The sequence below is a fragment of the Exophiala viscosa genome (genome assembly GCF_022695815.1).
Source record: "Exophiala viscosa unplaced genomic scaffold EDD37scaffold_17, whole genome shotgun sequence".
NCBI lineage: Eukaryota > Fungi > Ascomycota > Eurotiomycetes > Chaetothyriales > Herpotrichiellaceae > Exophiala > Exophiala viscosa.
The window spans coordinates 83603-101255 of record NW_026944369.1 but is presented as its reverse complement, the minus strand read 5'-3'; the positions used below and the strand labels follow the sequence as shown (position 1 = coordinate 101255).

The 17653-nt window shown below is 51.5% G+C and overlaps 7 protein-coding genes across 7 annotated transcripts; 2 read left to right on the top strand and 5 right to left on the bottom strand.

Annotated features, from left to right (window-relative positions):
- Nucleotides 1-785: 785 nt before the first annotated feature.
- EDD37DRAFT_207239 (AP-1 complex subunit MU-1) lies at nt 786-2648 on the bottom strand. The gene is made up of 4 exons (XM_062810257.1): nt 2446-2648; nt 2268-2396; nt 1124-2218; nt 786-1069 (listed from the first exon to the last, which is right to left on the bottom strand). The coding sequence occupies exons 1-4, from the start codon at nt 2482-2484 to the stop codon at nt 986-988; spliced, it is 1347 nt and encodes a 448-aa protein (XP_062665372.1). The 5' UTR covers nt 2485-2648; the 3' UTR covers nt 786-985.
- A 470-nt stretch (nt 2649-3118) lies between these two features.
- Nucleotides 3119-4568, bottom strand: EDD37DRAFT_643194 (ribonuclease-III-like-domain-containing protein). Its single transcript, XM_062817411.1, has 3 exons — nt 3979-4568; nt 3689-3927; nt 3119-3632 (listed from the first exon to the last, which is right to left on the bottom strand). Exons 1-3 carry the CDS (start codon nt 4388-4390, stop codon nt 3438-3440), a joined length of 846 nt encoding a protein of 281 aa, XP_062665371.1. The 5' UTR covers nt 4391-4568; the 3' UTR covers nt 3119-3437.
- A 95-nt stretch (nt 4569-4663) lies between these two features.
- Nucleotides 4664-7286, bottom strand: EDD37DRAFT_207252 (FAD binding domain-containing protein). Its single transcript, XM_062810258.1, has 2 exons — nt 5600-7286; nt 4664-5531 (listed from the first exon to the last, which is right to left on the bottom strand). Exons 1-2 carry the CDS (start codon nt 7004-7006, stop codon nt 4938-4940), a joined length of 2001 nt encoding a protein of 666 aa, XP_062665370.1. The 5' UTR covers nt 7007-7286; the 3' UTR covers nt 4664-4937.
- A 799-nt stretch (nt 7287-8085) lies between these two features.
- EDD37DRAFT_207541 (acid phosphatase) lies at nt 8086-10192 on the top strand. Its single transcript, XM_062810259.1, has 3 exons — nt 8086-8124; nt 8189-8270; nt 8417-10192. Exon 3 carries the CDS (start codon nt 8425-8427, stop codon nt 9895-9897), a length of 1473 nt encoding a protein of 490 aa, XP_062665369.1. The 5' UTR covers nt 8086-8124; nt 8189-8270; nt 8417-8424; the 3' UTR covers nt 9898-10192.
- Nucleotides 10193-10558: 366 nt separating this feature from the next.
- On the bottom strand, nt 10559-11755 carry EDD37DRAFT_654662 (uncharacterized protein; the record flags this gene model as incomplete). The annotated part of the gene is made up of 3 exons (XM_062818702.1): nt 10559-10820; nt 10892-10947; nt 11048-11755. The coding sequence occupies 3 exons, from the start codon at nt 11753-11755 to the stop codon at nt 10559-10561; spliced, it is 1026 nt and encodes a 341-aa protein (XP_062665368.1).
- A 1441-nt stretch (nt 11756-13196) lies between these two features.
- EDD37DRAFT_207199 (uncharacterized protein) lies at nt 13197-14716 on the top strand. The gene has a single exon (XM_062810256.1). The coding sequence runs from the start codon at nt 13458-13460 to the stop codon at nt 14445-14447; it is 990 nt and encodes a 329-aa protein (XP_062665367.1). The 5' UTR covers nt 13197-13457; the 3' UTR covers nt 14448-14716.
- Nucleotides 14717-14768: 52 nt separating this feature from the next.
- On the bottom strand, nt 14769-16684 carry EDD37DRAFT_654660 (velvet factor-domain-containing protein; the record flags this gene model as incomplete). Its single annotated transcript, XM_062818701.1, has 2 exons — nt 14769-16213; nt 16267-16684. The coding sequence occupies 2 exons, from the start codon at nt 16682-16684 to the stop codon at nt 14769-14771; spliced, it is 1863 nt and encodes a 620-aa protein (XP_062665366.1).
- Between the last annotated feature and the right edge of the window lie 969 nt (nt 16685-17653).

The following is a 17653-nucleotide window of genomic DNA, read 5'->3' as shown; positions in this document are numbered from 1 at the left end:
AGTGCATAGGATGACATAGCACAATTCTGGGGTGCTCACGATCGCTAGTACGCATAACCAGACGCTGCGAGATCAAGATTGCGTTCGGATCGTAATCTTGCTTTGCCGTTGAATCCCTGCAGCAAGATGATGCCAGTGAAGAATCGCGCGGTACCACAGCCGTCACATGGCAAAGTCGTAATAATAATGAACGATCATGTCTGTCGTTCCGATGCCATGAGTCTCAATATCAGCCACAGACGCATGAGGCTGCTCGTGTTCGGCCGCCTTGGGCGTAGGCTCGATTTTGGCCAGACTGCTTCCGGCCTCAGTACGCTCCAAGAAGGGTGGTGACATCTATCGATCCGCAAGGCCGGATAATGGCTAAACTCACCCTGATCTTAGCGCATGATCCTACTGTAGCCCGCAGAAAAGCCTCAAGCAGTCGATCGGGCTTGGCCCTGCAGCAATGGAGCTGCTTCGGGGGTAGTGCTTGAAGGTGTCAAGGCAGTTTTGCTCTATTTTCAGCATGACTTCGTACCTCGTCAACCTCATAGCATTGAATCTGAATCTCGAATATGAACTCCGAATAGAGTTGGTTCATTGTAAAGGCTAGGCCAGGAGATTCTCAGCCCAATCAACCATACATCTGACCGCGTGGTACCTTCTTTCGTCCTTCGGGGACCAGCAAGGTTGGTCTTGTCAAACGTCCGGATTTCCGCGACGTGTTTGTCGTCCCACGTCCGCTGTCAATCTGGCACATGCACAAACTGCCAAGTCTCGCAATTATCATCCGGAATGCGCACACCGGCATCCTTCAGCGGAGAGGTGTTCGGAGAATTGTTCCATCGTCGGCAAATGAAGGCTGGAAGTAGTTCTCCTCAGTTTCACATTAGTCGAGACAGCGAAGCTGAGGCGCCGACTAGACAAGCACGGTCAAGCGTGGACAATCATTGCGCTTTTGCGGGCGATGCGGCGTTATTGTCGGCTTTGGTCACGCAGTGTCTCAACCTTGCACGTCAGGTAGGCGGACTGCAATGTCGCCGGATTGAGTGATATAGCGCACCCAAGGTAAAGACGGGTATTGAAGCTGTGAAAAGTAAGCACCCTGCTCCACTGACCGATATCACGGATGAAAGCATACCTTTGGTTCGATAATCTTCAGATATCTCACCTGGATACCACTGGTAGTGAAATAAGGGATTTCAAACTTGACGTTGATGGGTCGTTTCCCTTTGCCTTCTCCGGAGATACCTCCCATACTGCCGCCAAACCCACCAGTCATGCCGCCGCCGCGTTCATCGTCGCCCTTGACGCTAGGCAATCCAAGCTCTGCCCGCATCAGAAACTCCTTGCCGCCTCCAAACTGCTTGATCTTCCATACGATCGCAGACTTTTCGGGTGCATAATGCACGGAACCGACGTTTGTCCGAAAACGCGGCGTGTCCGCGTCGTCCGGAACTGGTATGATGATCTCCACGTTGTTGGCAGTCGAACGCCTCTTGAACTGAGCCCTAGCCTTGACCATGTATTCGATCCGGGATCCAGAGTGAGATTCGATCACACATTCGACCCAAATCAAGGGCTTGACAGCGGTGTTCAGGCGGTAACTCATGAGCTCGAATTCGCCATCTGGGGGAATGAAACTGATGGTTCGATCGTTCTCAAACCTCGAAAGTCTTACACATTGGTGGAATTTCACATCTTCCATTTCGACAGCTTTTCCTCGTGTGGCCCTTCCTGTACTCTCGAACATAGCCTTGTCATTGAGACCGAGTCGCAGTTCTGGCATACCAGACAGGTAGCACTTCATCTTCACAGCACCCAGAATCTCCGACCGTAACACGTTGCCGGTCGAAGACACCAACAGATTGAGCGACTCGACCACGTCGAGGAAGACCTCGTTCTTGCGATATCTTATGCCTTCGCTTCGCCATGACACGGCGTTGGTGACGGCTATAGGTGGTCGTGCCTGCACCTCGAGTTTGTGTGATTCTTGAGTAATGTATTCTTGCAGGATCTTGGACTCGGTCGTTTGAGGGTAACCGAAATCCATCATTTCGTCTAGCAGTTCGTAGATAACGACAAAATTGTCTCGTATTGATTCCTCCTCCAGCTCTTTGAAATATTCGGTGAAGACTTCCACGATTTTGTGCAGGAATAGGAGGATCTCAGCGGCGTTGGTGTTTCGTTTCGTCAGCGCAAGAAGATAGAGGTTATTATGGCGGATGTAGAGATACTGCACAGCAATCAGTATCGTTACACGTACTTTGATACTCTCCGCTCACATTGATTCCTTCATCAGAGAAACATGGAGGAACCGCGGATGATTCCTCCTCAGCTTCGGAAAGTAGAATTGGGAACTTTTCCACTGCGGCCATGGGTATATCGCCTCGATAGTTTCGAGCGAGGAGGGTCTGAGTCCCTGTCAACACGAGATCATTTCCAGATATCTTGTCCGCCTACCTTGCCCTTCAGATCGAGGAAGAACACCGCAGACGCCATGGTGGGTAAGTGATTGTGGTTCGTTTGAGCGTAGACTGACGTGCTCAATGAATGGTCAGGGGAGAATCTGCATCGTGTAATATACGCAAGTCTATCATCAATTCATTACGCTCATGGGCCGTTTCAGGTGTCATCAACAGGTAGGACATGAACGAATGCCATAAGTGCCATTGAGACAACTCCGCAAGGCAGGAGCCAAGCTTTCAAACGCGTATGTAAGCAAGGCTGACGAGGCTGTGAGACTGCAAGACATCGATGATAGAACTATGGAGGCCTTTCCTCCCAATTGTGTTATGCACATGGTGTAGCTCGTATCCATTCAAGAAGTATGAGAGGGCATTCGTCCTTTTTATTTGATGGTCACGCAAATTTTGCCTGTATCTCTGTTGTAAATGCAGATAAACCACAATTGTCTATCTACCTTGTGGGCAGAGGAAGAGCAAATCAACGAGGAGGACTGATGCTGACGACAGACGAGTACACGAGAGTCCTGCAGTCTCACTACCAAACTTTTGACATTCACAGTCTTTGGATGAGATGTTGTGTCCAGGGTCGAACATATGAGAAAATGAAAGGAGAGGTAGAGGTAAGATGGGGACTAAGCGGCAACCTTTTCGACGCGTCGCCAAGCAATATCATTTTCTGCGGAGTTGTCTCTAAAACAAAATTTCTCAGATCCCTCTTCTTTTCAAAACACAACGCGCCCAAAAGACAGTGCAATGCGACATTACTCGTCGGATTCATGGCATTCTGCCTGGATCCTATGATCATTCAGTTGTTAGACTTTGCGATTTTAGCGACGCGAAGACCGATTATGACGGTGCCATAAGAGCTGGCTGAGTATTCATTTAGTTGCTCAGGCGGTGTCAGAGGACCCAAACATCTCTTATTCTGTACAATAATATGGCTCGAAATCTGTTGTACACGAAAAGGGTAATCCATCCTTTCTCTGCTCATGACGCTGCGGCGGGATCTGGTGTTGTGATCTTCTGTATCCAATCTCTCTTCATTCCCAGCGGGGACAGCACTCTTTCCTTTGCTACGCGATTTGCGACAGCGCCACCTTGTTCCAGAGCAAGCGCGCCGATGATTGCCAGTACAGATTGTGAGTAGACGAGGTCCGCGCCAGAAGCATCAAGTCGTTCAGGCTGAGATAGATTAGCAGTTGTCGCGGATTTCAAGATCAGAGCAATGCGAGACTCACATCTTTAGGATGCCACCGCACGACCTCGGGTAGTCCGTACTGTGTAGCTAGATTTGAAAGCTGTTTGTGGTTTGTGAACCATTCATGTGCTCCTCCTAATAAACACTCCACCGACTCAATCGCAGGATGTCGGAAAGGGACACGGCCGTGAGGATCGTGGTCTTTGCCTTTCAGGAACGTCTCGGAGTCTGAGACACTGAGTAGTCCTAGGCAGCATTGTAATTCGACTATTCGCTTGCCTTGTGGTCTGTTAGCCATCATTGCTGGGAGGCGCCCGGGATCGTACTCACCAAAAAATGCTAGGCGGTCGTTGAAACCTCTGCGACCGTGGTCGAAGCTCTTGCTCGTGATCGCAAGCCATTTTGTCTCCTCCGACAGCAGTTTATCTCCTCCTCTGCCCAAGAATTTGACATATACATCGTCGAGCTTTCGCTGATCCGTATTGATTTTCAATGTCTGTCGAACCGGTCTTGTTCGGACAGGAGCTTTCATTCCTTCAGGTGTTACAGCCCAGCGCGGCGACGTTTCCGAGTCCATCTCCATCTCGGCCAATTTAGGAGCTGCGGAAGAGACATGGCGAGCTTGTCGCGGGAATTTGCGATTCAGGTATCGGGAGTGTATGCATTCGCACGTTGGCCGTGGTCGAACGGGTTGTAGTAGGTCAAGGACGAGTCGTCTCGAAGACGATGTTCGAGAGGACATTATTAAAGGAGTATATCTGTACAACAAGAAGAGCCCTTGCGCACACAACCGTTCGCAAATAGAAAAGGGCAATGTCAGTGTTCCAGAGTACACTCGACGAAATAATTTGATGATTGGGAAAAGTCGAGAAGATCTTTCGCCATTGCACTGTATGCTGAAAAGTATGAATAGTATACGGTGGGGTATGTCCACTTGAAGCGTCCTGCCGTACCCGCTGGGCGTGGGCTCCTATTTATTTTCACACTCCTTCTGCCTCCTGTTATATTCGCTCTCAACGTTCATGAACTTCAGAGTTGCCTGGATATTCCATGGGGATTGCTTCCTTGCCGACAACGGCGCCTTTCTTCAAGGTACCGAAAGAATTGTTTACGACCGGCATACGCCGATTGCTTCATGACTTTGACACCCGTCCAACAAACAGCTTCCTGAGCAAGCCATTTCGTTCCGAGACCCTCCGATCTTAGCCTTCCTGTTCTTGATACCAATCCTTGCTGCTATTGTACAGGCAGGCATAGTTCAAATCAACTTCGACATAGGCATGGCAAGCCTAATACGTCCTCTTCTTCGGAGGCACTGTTTGACACTCATTCTGGTCCAGTGTCGCAAATACCACATCCCGGTGCCCTATCTCGATACCTTGACCAACGTCCTGCTGCCAGCTCAAGCTATGCTTCATGTACTGTTCGTCATCTCTCTCCTTGTAGTCTTCTCTCGCATGCGCACCTCGAGACTCTTTTCTTTCCAGAGCACTCTTGGCTGTTTGTGCTGCGCAGGTAAGTAGATTCCTTAATTCGAGTGTCTCCACAAGGTCAGAATTCCAGATCAAGCTTTTGTCCTTGACCAAAACGTTGGTGTTGAAATCTTTCTCGACCTGCTGCAGTCTTCCCAGGCCGGTGGAAAGTGATTCTTCGGATCTGAAGACAGCGATGTCGGTTTGCATGACCTTCTGCATGTCCGAACGCAAATCGGCAGTAAGTGTGGTGCCGTCCGCTGTCCGGAAGCGCTCGAGGTCAATGAATCCTTCGACTCCAGTCTCGGGGGCAACGCTACCACCGGTCCTGAAAATTGGCATGCCTTTTTCGTTATTCTCGGCGATATGTCCAGCTGCCGCCCTGCCAAAGATGACTATGTCAAGGAGACTCTGCAAGAGATGTCAGAACATGTGCAATCCAGCAAGAAAAGGAGATGGTGATCCGTTAGAAAACTTACATTGGCACCCAAGCGGTTTGCGCCGTGTACAGAAACACAAGCGACTTCTCCAGCGGCGTACAAGCCCTCCACAACATTCTCTTTACCTGTCTGTGGGTTGACGTCTAGAACTTGGCCTTTCCAATTTGTCGGAACTCCGCCCATGCAATAGTGGACCGTCGGAATCACAGGTATAGGTTGCTTGGTAATGTCGACGCCTGAAAAAATGCTTGCGGTCTCGGCAATACCTGGTAACCTCTCAAACAGGATGTCTTTCGGCAGATGAGACAATTGAAGGAAGATATGATCCTTGTCCGGGCCGCATCCTCGTCCTTCACGAATCTCCATGTTCATGCTTCGACTCACAACGTCCCGACTGGCCAGATCTTTAGCGGTCGGAGCATAACGTTCCATGAAGCGCTCTCCTTGGCCGTTAAGGAGATAGCCTCCTTCGCCACGAGCACCTTCCGAAATGAGGACGCCAGCTCCGTAGATTCCAGATGGGTGAAACTGTATGAACTCCATGTCCTGCAATGGTAAACCTGCCCTTGCAGCCATCGCCAGACCATCACCAGTCGAAGTATGAGCCGAGGTAGCTGAGAAATAGGCTCGGCCATAACCGCCAGTGGCCAAGATTGTGTTCCGTGCGAAGACTCGATGTAGCGTTCCAGTCTCCATATCCAGGGCCGAAACTCCTATACAGTTCTTGCCATCCATGATAAGATCTAGCGCAAACCATTCGATGAAGAACTGGCAATCGTGCTTGAGTGCCTGGCCATACAACGTATGCAACATTGAGTGGCCTGTCCTGTCAGCCACACAAGCAGTACGGTGTGCTTGGCCGCCGTTGCCATAGTTGAGGGACTGGCCTCCTAGCGGTCGTTGGTAGATGGTGCCTTCCTGTGTCCGACTAAAGGGCATGCCATATTCTTCGAGTTCTCGGACTGCTCGAGGTGCTTCGCGGCACATATAATGGATGGCATCCTGGTCGCCAAGCCAGTCTGACCCTTTTACAGTGTCATACATGTGCCAGCGCCAGTCATCGTCATGCATATTGGCCAAAGCGGCGTTGATGCCTCCTTGAGCGGCAACAGTATGTGACCGTGTAGGAAAGAGCTTGGTGACAACTGCAGTATTGAGGCCAGCTTCGGCTAGCCCCACGGCTGCCCTGAGGCCCGCACCACCAGCACCTACAATCACAGCATCGTATTCGTGATCAATCACGTCGAATTTTGTGTTGAGTGCGTTAACCGAGGAAGTAGTTGCTCTCCGTCGTTGATGCACCCTTCGTGCTTGTGGTCTAGAGAACCATCGGGCTAATTGTTGTGATGATGATGATGATGACAAAGGACTGGCACAGTGGCGTCCATTTACCGAGGTTTGAATAGAGCGAGCTGCAACGCGAGGCAGCGCTGAAAGTGCATTCATGTTGATACAAGATGCATGGTACTCACCACAAGAACAATTGCATCTGCATCAAGAAACTACCCATGATATAAAGACGGGATGGGATTGAAGACGACAACCTCGAAACCGCCACAAGAGTCAAGTCCAAGTTCCGAGATGGCCATCATCATCTCGAAATCATTCCCGAGGTCAAACCCCCAAATTGCCAATGATGGCCGTGCTGATTCCCCAAAAAGCCGACTTATAGGGCGAGTCTGAGGGGTTCCGGCCCCCGGGGAAACAGGCTTGCTGACAACATCTGCTGCTCATTGGCGCATACTGCCGGAGCCGGCAAGCTCACCCTAGGGAATTCCCAGCAAGCACCTTCTCATGCTAATCATAATTCCGGATATCGCAGCACGAAGAAGCAGTTGCAGTTCGCTAACGACAGCGGTCATGCATATATATATCAAGGCAATACTGATCCGATCAGATCCAATATTACTACCTCAGAGAGGCAATGCCGGTAGTCGAGGTCCTTTGGCTCGAGACTGATACAGAAGGATATTAATCTTCCTCGAGATGAGTTAGAGGTGGTAGCCATGACACAAAAAGGTCATCCACAAGGCCTTCGAAGCATGACCATTCTCGGTGTTATGAGGTCAGGCTCATTCATAGGTAACTTACAGGTACCTGACGGAAGATCGTCTCACCACCATGATTGTTCTGGGTGGTTCTTCTACTGCCTTGTGCCAATTTTTGTCCCGAATCCCACACTGGTCGGTCTCTTCTCCGGGGAGAATTACCCGTATCACCTTATCTGCAAAGGTTTCGCCGGCTTAGTAACGATATTATTCTCATCAATGGCAAGGCGTTTCCAGGGACCATACATTTGCCGCTCCGCCGCTTTTTGCCGTGCCTTGCCGTAGCTGTCGCTAAGGTGACTGGCTAGAGAGCTGCACTATGGTCGGCAAGTGCAGCCGTATGATGGAACCTCATCCTGTGAGAAGCATCTTCCGGGCTGTCCCTGACCACTAAATTCAGGGCCTCGAAGCTTCAGACGACCGCTGATCCCCGCTTCGCACGACCACGAGAGGCTAGAGAAGTGTAGAGGGGTCTTTCGAGCTTCCTCTCAATAATGAGGGTGGAGGGACGGACAGGTTTTTTTCCCACCCATGGCCCCCCCCCGATAAGGAACGACCCATTATTGATCGACCCCAGTAGTTTATTATGGTGTGCAGCCGCCCATTTTTTGCAAGAGGCCTTTCTTTTTGTCGTCGAGAGCTTCATCGTCCCTGGTAGCAAGGTACGGTCTTTAGTCGACATCAAGCTGCTCGCACCGTCAGAGGTATGTCGCTCTTCAACTGGGCAGATCCCAATCGAGGCGATTGAATGCCCACCACTTCTGATATAGAAGCTGACTGTCGCCAAAAGGAAATAATACAAGCACAGTAATAAACATGCATTACGCGACCCTGCCACTTCTCGCCTCGTTGGCAACCAGCGCTGTCGCTGCTGAGACCGTCTTGGGTGTCTACATCTTCTCCCGACATGGCGATCGTACCGCCAAGTCGACGCCACCCGCCAACCTCACAGACCTGGGCTACCAAGAAGTCTACACCTCAGGCAATTACTACCGCGGCCGGTACATCTCCAGCGATGCGACCCGCAAGATCTGGGGCATGAACACCGACCTCGTTAAGCTGTCGCAAATCACCGCCTCGGCACCAATTGACAACGTCCTGCAAAACTCGGCGGGCGGTTTCCTCCAGGGCCTATATCCTCCCGTCGGCGAGACCTTGGGCACCGACACCCTCCGCAACGGCACCTCGGTGTCAACGCCCCTCAACGGCTACCAGCTCATCCCTTTGCAGGTCGTCACCTCGGGCACCAACAGCGAAGACTCGGCGTGGCTGCAAGGTTCGACCGGCTGCGCGAACGCCGCCATCAGCTCCAACGACTACTTCACCAGCCCAAGCTACCTGACGACGTACAACCAGACCTATGACTTCTACCAGGGCGTCAAGCCCATGGTCAACCGGACCTTCACGTCTAGCCAGACGACCTTCAAGAACGCGTACACCATCTTTGATCTCCTGAACGTGGCCTCAATCCACAACTCGTCCAGCAACTTCCAAAGCGCCGACCTGCTCACGACTGAGACCTTCTACCAGCTCCGCACCCTGGCCGACCAGCACGAATGGAACCTGGCGTACAACGAGTCAGAGCCCATCCGCGCCGTCACCGGCTCCATCATCGCCAGCCAAGTCACCGCCGCCCTCAACAACACCATCACAGGAGGCTTCAAGAACAAGCTCAACATCCAGTTCGGCGCCTACGCCGGCATGCTGTCATTCTTCGGTCTTGCCAACCTGACTGCCGCCAGCTCCGACTTCAAGGGTGTCCCCGACTACGCCTCCAGCTTGTCCTGGGAATTGGTCACCAACTCCACCGTCTCCAGCACCTCGCTCCCCACCACCGACGACATCTCCGTGCGCTTCTACTTCCACAACGGCACCACCAGCAACACCAGCGAGCCGACCGAGTTCCCACTCTTCGGTACCGGTGTCACCCCTCTCCCATGGACTCAATTTGTGTCTGGCATGGAGGTATTCGCCATCAACTCCCAGGAAGCCTGGTGCAAGGCCTGCGGCAACTCCACCGGCTCGTGCAGCTCCGAGGCCCTCGGCTTGAGCAGCGACGACTCTTCCAGCAATTCGAGTTCCTCCTCGGGCTCCACCAGCTCCAGCGGCAGCCACGGTATTTCCAAGGCTGTTGCCGGCGTCATTGGCGCCATCGTCACTCTCGCTGTCATTCTCGGTCTCGAGCTTCTCGTCATGTTGATTGCCGGACTCAGACTCGTCAGCAAGAAGCGTCTTGGTGGAACTGGTGCTGCTAATGGTAACGGTGCCACTACCGGCACGAAGGCTTAAATAAAGTGAAGTGGATAGAGCTTCCGCCATTTTCGTCTGACTGAATCTCAGTAACCTGCTGGTTCTCGCATTGGGTCATGCATGACATGGTTGTTTATCAGCGAGTCATTGTCGGTTAGATGCCAATTATGAGATATAATCTTTCCTGCATTCGAAGACAAGGGAGAGATTCAGGGTCTTTTTTATTGACTTTTTCGTTCGTAAACCTCTCAGGTTGTCCTACCATGTGCCTAAGTCAAGCACTGAGCAGAATTTGATCTGTGTTATATCCAATAGCCAGTCCGGCACTCCATCTTCCTCGCTCCGTGGGTGCTCCATGTCATGGACTTTTTGCTTCTGCCGCTCCCTGAATATTCCTTTCTGGGATTGCCTGGGATCTGGTTCAAGCCTCCGGAGCTCAATAACCTCGGTAAGCTTCCAGGCGATCACCGCCATTCAACCGCCAATGTCACCATTTGACACGACCAAGACATGCCATAGTGGGAAATGTGCCCTTGAGACTTCATACCGCTCTGCAAATTGACCGATGAGGCAACTTTTGGTCAGGTGATACGCCTGTCAAGCGCTGTCCTGAAATTACAGGTTCTTTGGACAATCCGTAGAGCTACTCCAAGCCATGGCCGTCCACCGTTGTCACAGACGTGCCATTCAAAATGACGCTTCATCTTCTTTTCATGGGTGACGAAGTATGTTCCTTGGGAGTTCGTCCTCGTCGAGTTCTGTGCTTGTCGGATTCCTTGCTCAACCACAAAGATGCTTGGCTCAAATCGTCATGTAGCCATTTGTTTGCCTGTCGAAAATTCGTGCTGCTGCGTGGTAGCCAAGGAAAAGGGTTTGTCGTAGGCTCTCTTGGTTTCGGTGAGGTGGTGGAAACGCTGCTACCGCTGGGCGGTACATTATCAATGTGAGATTCGCTCTCGGTTCTGGGCAGGGTTAGTGATATGGCGTCTGCAATGAGAAGGAAAAAGGGGCTGAACAACCCATTGCTTCTTACGTAGAATATTTCGCTGTTGTAATAGCGCTGCCGAAGCCAGACATGGGGAAATGATTCTACAGCCAACTGAGTTAGACAACGACTTGGTTGCGCACGAATAGTGGCCGATGCTCCCATGATCTCTGGGGGACATCTCGCCGATTTGAGAGATCTCACCGGTACGCCGAAAGACTGCAGCGGATCAGCCAAGCCTGTGCCACTTCGCATGCTGGGGTTCTGAGTGCCAGCGTCAGACATTGCAGATGCAGAGGCAGTGTCAGAAACGGAAGAGGTCGCGTGACGTTGCCAGTCTAAAGGAGACAGTGGAGGAGGTCCACTAGGAGTGGCTGGTTGAGATGACAACGACTCGGCGAATCTCAGGGTTGCCGACAAAGCGGCATCTTCGGTAGAGCCTGCATCAGATGTGTTATCCTTGTGTTGCGATCTCATGTGGTGGAGGATTCGAACAGCATCAGCAGATGAAGAGCTACGCAAAATCTGGAAGAAGCGGTCATAGCTGTCGACTCTTTCTAACAGCGTTTGCAACTCGGATGAGGAATTGCGTCCTCGACGACCGTCAGTACCTTGCTCGAAAGTGCAATCCAGCGCCTTGATCGAACATCGTGAACAAGGATTCCTGCCGTTGCATTTCACTCTCTTGAGCTTGCACTGATCGCAAGCTACAGTGACGTTTGTACGATGGCGCCGTTGGTATCGGTCAAGAGCAAGGGACGATAGTTCATCTGTCGAAGGGTCCTGAGGACGAGGCAGCAGTTGTCGGGGGGTTCGCACGTTGTTTTCAGGAGTGGTCGATTGTTTCTGGGCGGGGGTGTCCTGCCGCTGAGATGAAATTGTAGGCCTCCATTCGCCTTCTGGTGTTTGCATCTTACTGTCACAACATTGGAACTGCGAAAATTGAAGTCATGCCACGCAACAGAGAGGCTGGAGAAGTCAAGACAGCGAACCCAAATTGAAGGAAGTGGTCAACCACATAATACCGGCTTGTTGATTTTGATGATCTGCCTCGACTGCTGGAAACCTTCGATGATAGCCACAGTAGACGACGATGTGGCTTGGTACGGGGCATGCAATGAGGTGAACTCAATGGTAATAGATTCCGTTCTTCTCCCTCTGCCATGTGTCAAAGTTGGTCGTGCTGCGTGCACAGTACTGAGTGCGGGAACTACAAATCCGTACAGACGGTCATTGGTCGATCGTTGCACCGGACTCTCGCATACTCATCGTCGATTGGCACGGGAAAGGATTCCAGAATCTTTTGCTGACTAGCGGAGGAGGATCGGTCATTGGACAGGTGACTCGCCAGAATCGCCTCGAATTGCTCGTGTAAAGAGGCCATGAATGGAGAATGAAGAGAACTTGGGCATAAACTTGGAGATGTGGAAACTGGAAATGCCCATAGAAGACAAATACATCTACGTCATCGCCACGTGTGGCGGAAAAGGTTCCCGTCCTTGCCGGATCTCATTTTCTGACGTTGGCCCCTTTTAGCTTCGTCGCGTACATAAGGTAACTGAGTTACATCTTTGCTGAGGACCATCCGCAGAAGGAAAAGCACCACAGATATATTTGATGGTCATATTCTGGGTATGAAAGACTGTATGGAGTTTAGCCTTTCGCCGCATGTACGACGTACATGTCCTTCACCAGCATATGGAAAATGTGAATGGGAGGGTGAAGTCCTCCTCGACCATGCAATATTCCAGCAAGATAGGCGCTCATACCTAGGCTCAGCCTTGCCTCGACGACCGACTTTGTGCAGCATCATTGTTCAGTGTCATTGTCCGCCCACCGTTGTTCGTCTTCATTGTCCACGTTTATTGTCCAGCATCAAGTCCATGCTAAACCTCTGCAGCTGTGACATAGCAAAATCCTCATCTCTTTCTGATCATTCTCGCGAGAACACAAACCTGCTACCGGTAGGCCGCCAGCAATACGTGAAGACATCGACAACGGCGACCCCTTCGTTTGCAACAACAACCCCATGGTTGCCATCAAATAAGCCCCAATGAACCAAACAAGAGGCTAAGTTGTTGCTTGGGTACCCGCTTGATGTACCATGGGAAGTACTCACAGCTAAGCACAGAGTCTGACAGAGTTCACCAACATCCAAACCTCTTCACATGACAAGCAGTTGGCCTCCTTGCACAGCAGTGTCCACGTTGTTCCGAGGTGAATATCACTGCCCTCCCACAAAACTGCCGCACTGATTGCGCAGCCATCCTGTGAATTCACTAACCTGACAAAACAAAACAATCGCAATCACACCGCGCAAATGTTTGTCTGAGGCATACTCATCGTGCTACGAACGCTGTCGTGATCTCAAAATTGCACGGATTCACTCGCAAGCTTTTGCAAACAACATCATCAGCGCGACTTTACGAACACCAGCGAGAATTGTCCTCACTCGTGCTCACAAGCTGCTTACCACACTCGATGGTCCCGATCATTGAGGTGTCCAGTCCTTTCACGCGTGTTTTCGTGCGCGGGTGATCTCTGTTCTTGCAACTCGCTCTCTTGCCCTCATCCCGCCCCAGCTCCTCGAAAACCACGATTTGTTCAGGCAACGATGTCTTCTCCATCCAAGCAAACACTATCCCCAACAAGCGACACCTGGAAGACTCCTCCAACCACGCCAGAGAAGCCCGCACCTGACACAGCACCAATCAGCACGAAAGAGAACGACTACAAGATCCAGCACATCCAAACCTCGGTCGAAAATCTCTTCAACCTGGTCTCCGACAAATTCCCACACATTCAGTTGAAGCAAACCACCATCGAGACGAGCCAAGCAAATCTCGAGGCGAACCAAGCATTCCTCGAGGAGAACCACGCAAATCTCGAAGTGAGCCAAGCAACCCTCGCGGTGAACCAGGAAAATCTCAAGGCGAACCAAGCCACCCTTGAAGCAAACCAAGCCAAGCTCGAAGCAGAACTCGCCACCGTCAAAGCCTTCCTCGCCGAGCATGCCACCGTGTTTGCTCAAAGATCGTCAGTTTCTTCCGACAGCAACACGAATGCCGACACCAGCACGGACACCAGTACTCCGTCTCCCAACGAAACCGGTGAACAGACATCTCTGAATCCTGCTCCACAGGACGACACAAAGAAACCTACTGCCATCGAGACCCCTGAACAGATCAGATCGAATTCAGCTGCATCTCCACAGACGCCCCGAGATCCCGAAAGCATATCTCTGACCATCACGGTCCGGTTCATCAGCGACAAGAGCGTCAAATATACCTTGATCCACCATGCTCCCGCCACTAAATGTGAGTCACCATACGATACGAGACACGAGATCGTCACAATATGCTCGAGGGAGAACGCGCCGCTGTGCAAAGACATCGACTTGGTACGACTGATCCGCGACTGGACCAAAGTCACGTTCAAGTTGGAGGAAGACGGATTCGCGGCGGATCATACCCGGGCACCCACCACGATAGACCAGTCGTGTGCCTTCCCTGAGTCGATATACGAGGCATGGTTCTTCAGAAACGTCCTCCGGGGCAACAAGGCTGTTTACGAGGTCGATGTCAAGATTAATATTCAGGCATAGAAGCATCAGAAAGCATGGGTCGACAACCAAGCGGGCTCGGCTTGGAATGTAGAGAGTAGGAACTGAGAGCACGGCGACACCATAGACAAGTGTATGAGATAAGTAGCTATCTGAGGCCTGAGACCATCTTGAGCCGAGGAACGAGAAAACACGTTCTCGGGAAATGAATTAGTATGACCGACTGGTAGCGTTGGTTCTGTATAACCCTTCCAAACTCCAAACACACTCGCCCTCAAATCCTCTTCATACGTGTATAAAGAAGAATCAACAGAACCTCCTGCCTCATCAACCCAGGAATCCATAAGTCTAGTTCTCCGGTGCTTAGTTAGGGTAGTTCTGGGGTGCTCGTTGAGAGTAGTCTTCCGGTGCTCTTTGAGAATAGTTCTCATGTACCCGTTGTGAGTAGTTCTCCGGTGCTCGGTGAGGTAGGTATACGGGCTTGAGAGTCCGCACACTACCCATGGCGCCATTCGCCATGGAATACTGTAGCTCGGTCCGAACCGTACCGTCAGCATCATTTCTGTCTTGGGCATCATCTTCAGTGGTGTCTGCTTCGATCAGTTCGTCCACCCCACGGAGAGGGGTGGAAGAATATGCTGGCATCGGCAGCTGGTCGGGTCGGGCACCGGCTTTCATGGCGGTATCCATGTTGTAGTTGTGCGGACTGCGTGTCCGCTTGACAGGAGCTGATGCTGGCAAATCGTACAATCCTGAGAAGCCGTTCTTCGCTGGGAAAGATCCAGAGGATGAGCCATTTGTGGACAGCATAGGTGGTAGGGTAAACTCATTCCTGTGGTCTGGTGTGATGGGCCTCATGTGCGGTGGAGGCAGACTCGGCATGACAGGAGGTGCCTGATGTGCTTTGGGGGCTGGGGCGGGCATATATGCCGGTGAAGAAGGAGCTTCCTGGTATGGACGTTGCATAGGTGGCTGATGATAGGAGGGAGGAGGCATTATCGTTGTTGGCGTCATACTGGACAGCAAAGGACTTGCCATTGGCATGCTGGCAATGGAACCTTGACGGCTTTGAATCGCTGGACGGCCGTAAATGCTTTCCACGGACGCTCTCCTTGCGGCGTCCATCTCGATGTCACTCTTGTAACTGGCCCGACTGGCTGATCGTGAGTGGTCGATCGTACGATAAGAGACCTGAGGGGTTCCTTGATAGGAACTGCGGGTGTCTTCCACCTCCGGCTCTACCTTCTGTGGCCGCTTTCTCTGCCGGATGTCCCTCCTGATACGAACCCTGCAACCCTGGTCGGACATGTGCTTGCTCAGGTCCGTGCTACTATTCAATCCGGGGAATTTCTTAGCACTGTATACCTGGAATGGTTCAGATTGAACCTCAAGCCGATTAGCCATGCTCTCGGCACGATTTGGCCCCGTCAATTGATCACTTGGAGTCAGCGTCGGCACTTGACGCGGGAGTGGATTATCTTGATCGGCATCACATCCGTGCTTGACGCCCTCGAATAGTGAGAATCTGAGTCTATACCAGCCCTCGTGCCTGACCGAAAGATCGGGGAAAATGAAGTAGGCAGCTGGCTCAGGACGTTCCAAATAAGCGGCGCTTGCAACGGCCACACCAGACAAGACGGCAAGCGTGGTGGGGTTGTGCATCTTCCCATTTGAAATTGGTCGAGCAACTTCTAAACTCGCATAAAGCATGAACGTTGAATCGTAAAGCATGGTAACATCGGTGCTGCCATTGTAGACCTGCAATCGTACGACCGGGGGAGGATCCACTGGTCTACGGTCGGTGGAAGCTGTTCAAAGAGATTGATGAGTGATTGCAGTTGGATGTCTCGGGGTTACTCACATTTGGCGCCTGCACCACAGGCTCGGGCTTTTTCTGGTTGCTGAACGACTCGAAGAATGTATGTGAGTCTTCTATTGTCCACCGTCAAACGTGAAACTTCGTTTCTGGTTTCGTTTCGTGGTTCAGCCATGTTGTAGAGTTGACCACCAACTTTGTACGTTCTGACAGGCAGTTCGTCTAGGTAGATCTGCGAGTCGCCAGGGACGTAGAGCGGTCTAGCAGGAGGTGGCAGCGGTCGCAAGGGACGCTGGGCAGTGTATGCTGCCCCGACAGTCTCTCTGAGACCCGGGAGGTTGTGAGCACCTGGAGAGCCGGACCTTTCAGGTTGGCGATCAGGTGGGCGTGATTCGGAACCTTCTCCGGAACCTTCACCAGGGTTGGTTAGTGATAGCTCAGATATAGGAGGTAATCTTTTCATTGTGAACGACAGAAAACTGAATGCTTGGATGTAGTGAAAAGTAGAGATGTAGTATGCATGGAAGCCAGAGTCTCAACCTAAATATATCCGTGACCCTGTGCTTGGGCAAGATACACTGGTAGCCGGATGCGAAAACTTTGTTCTTGGGCTGCCACTGCCTGGTGGGCGATCTTCAATCACAACAACATACCTGCCCTCTGCGTCCTAGTGACCGGTCATTGCAGCGAGCAAGTGCAGGGTAGAGAAAAAGGCAACCGATGATGTCGAACACAACAAACCATGGACCACTGAAAAGTACTTACTTGTTCAATTCCTGCACCTTGCTGCAAGTCGTGACGATGATGTGTCGCCGAAGTTGACTTTGACAGAGAGTCACCCAACCACTTGCAACGACCAGCCCCAAGTCTTGACTGTTGCTTCCACCGCTTTCTGTACTTCAAGTGGCACAACCGAACAATGTCGGGGCCCACACCAAGAACTCTGAATTCTGAATTTGATATCTTGTTGTGCCCGCAGCCTGGGGTTGGTAGGGTTCTTCCGCAGTCGGGGGTTAAGAGGATCGTCAATCTTTCCGCGCAATGGTCCAGCACGAGGTGAATGGTGGTTATGTCCAGGCCAACTCTTTCCGCGCACTTCGTCCCAGCGAAAGGTAATTTGTGGCAGGTGTATTCCAGCGCCTTGAATACGGATGTGTCGTATCGCTGGTGATAACGTAAAAGGGAGTGACGTTGAGTATTGTGCTTTGTCGTGCAGATTGCAGAACCAGTGTGCAGATTGATCTGCGTCTGGATGATCCAAAGTCAGATCCACCAATGCCCTGTTTGGTTGCCTGCAATCTGACAACAGATCAAATCCAGATAATGATGTCGACGCTGAGAGAAGCCAAAAATAGGTCAAACACGTTATATCACGCAAGAGAAATAGGCCTCAAGCAATGGTAGTTATAAGGAGATAGAAAGAGAAGACGGT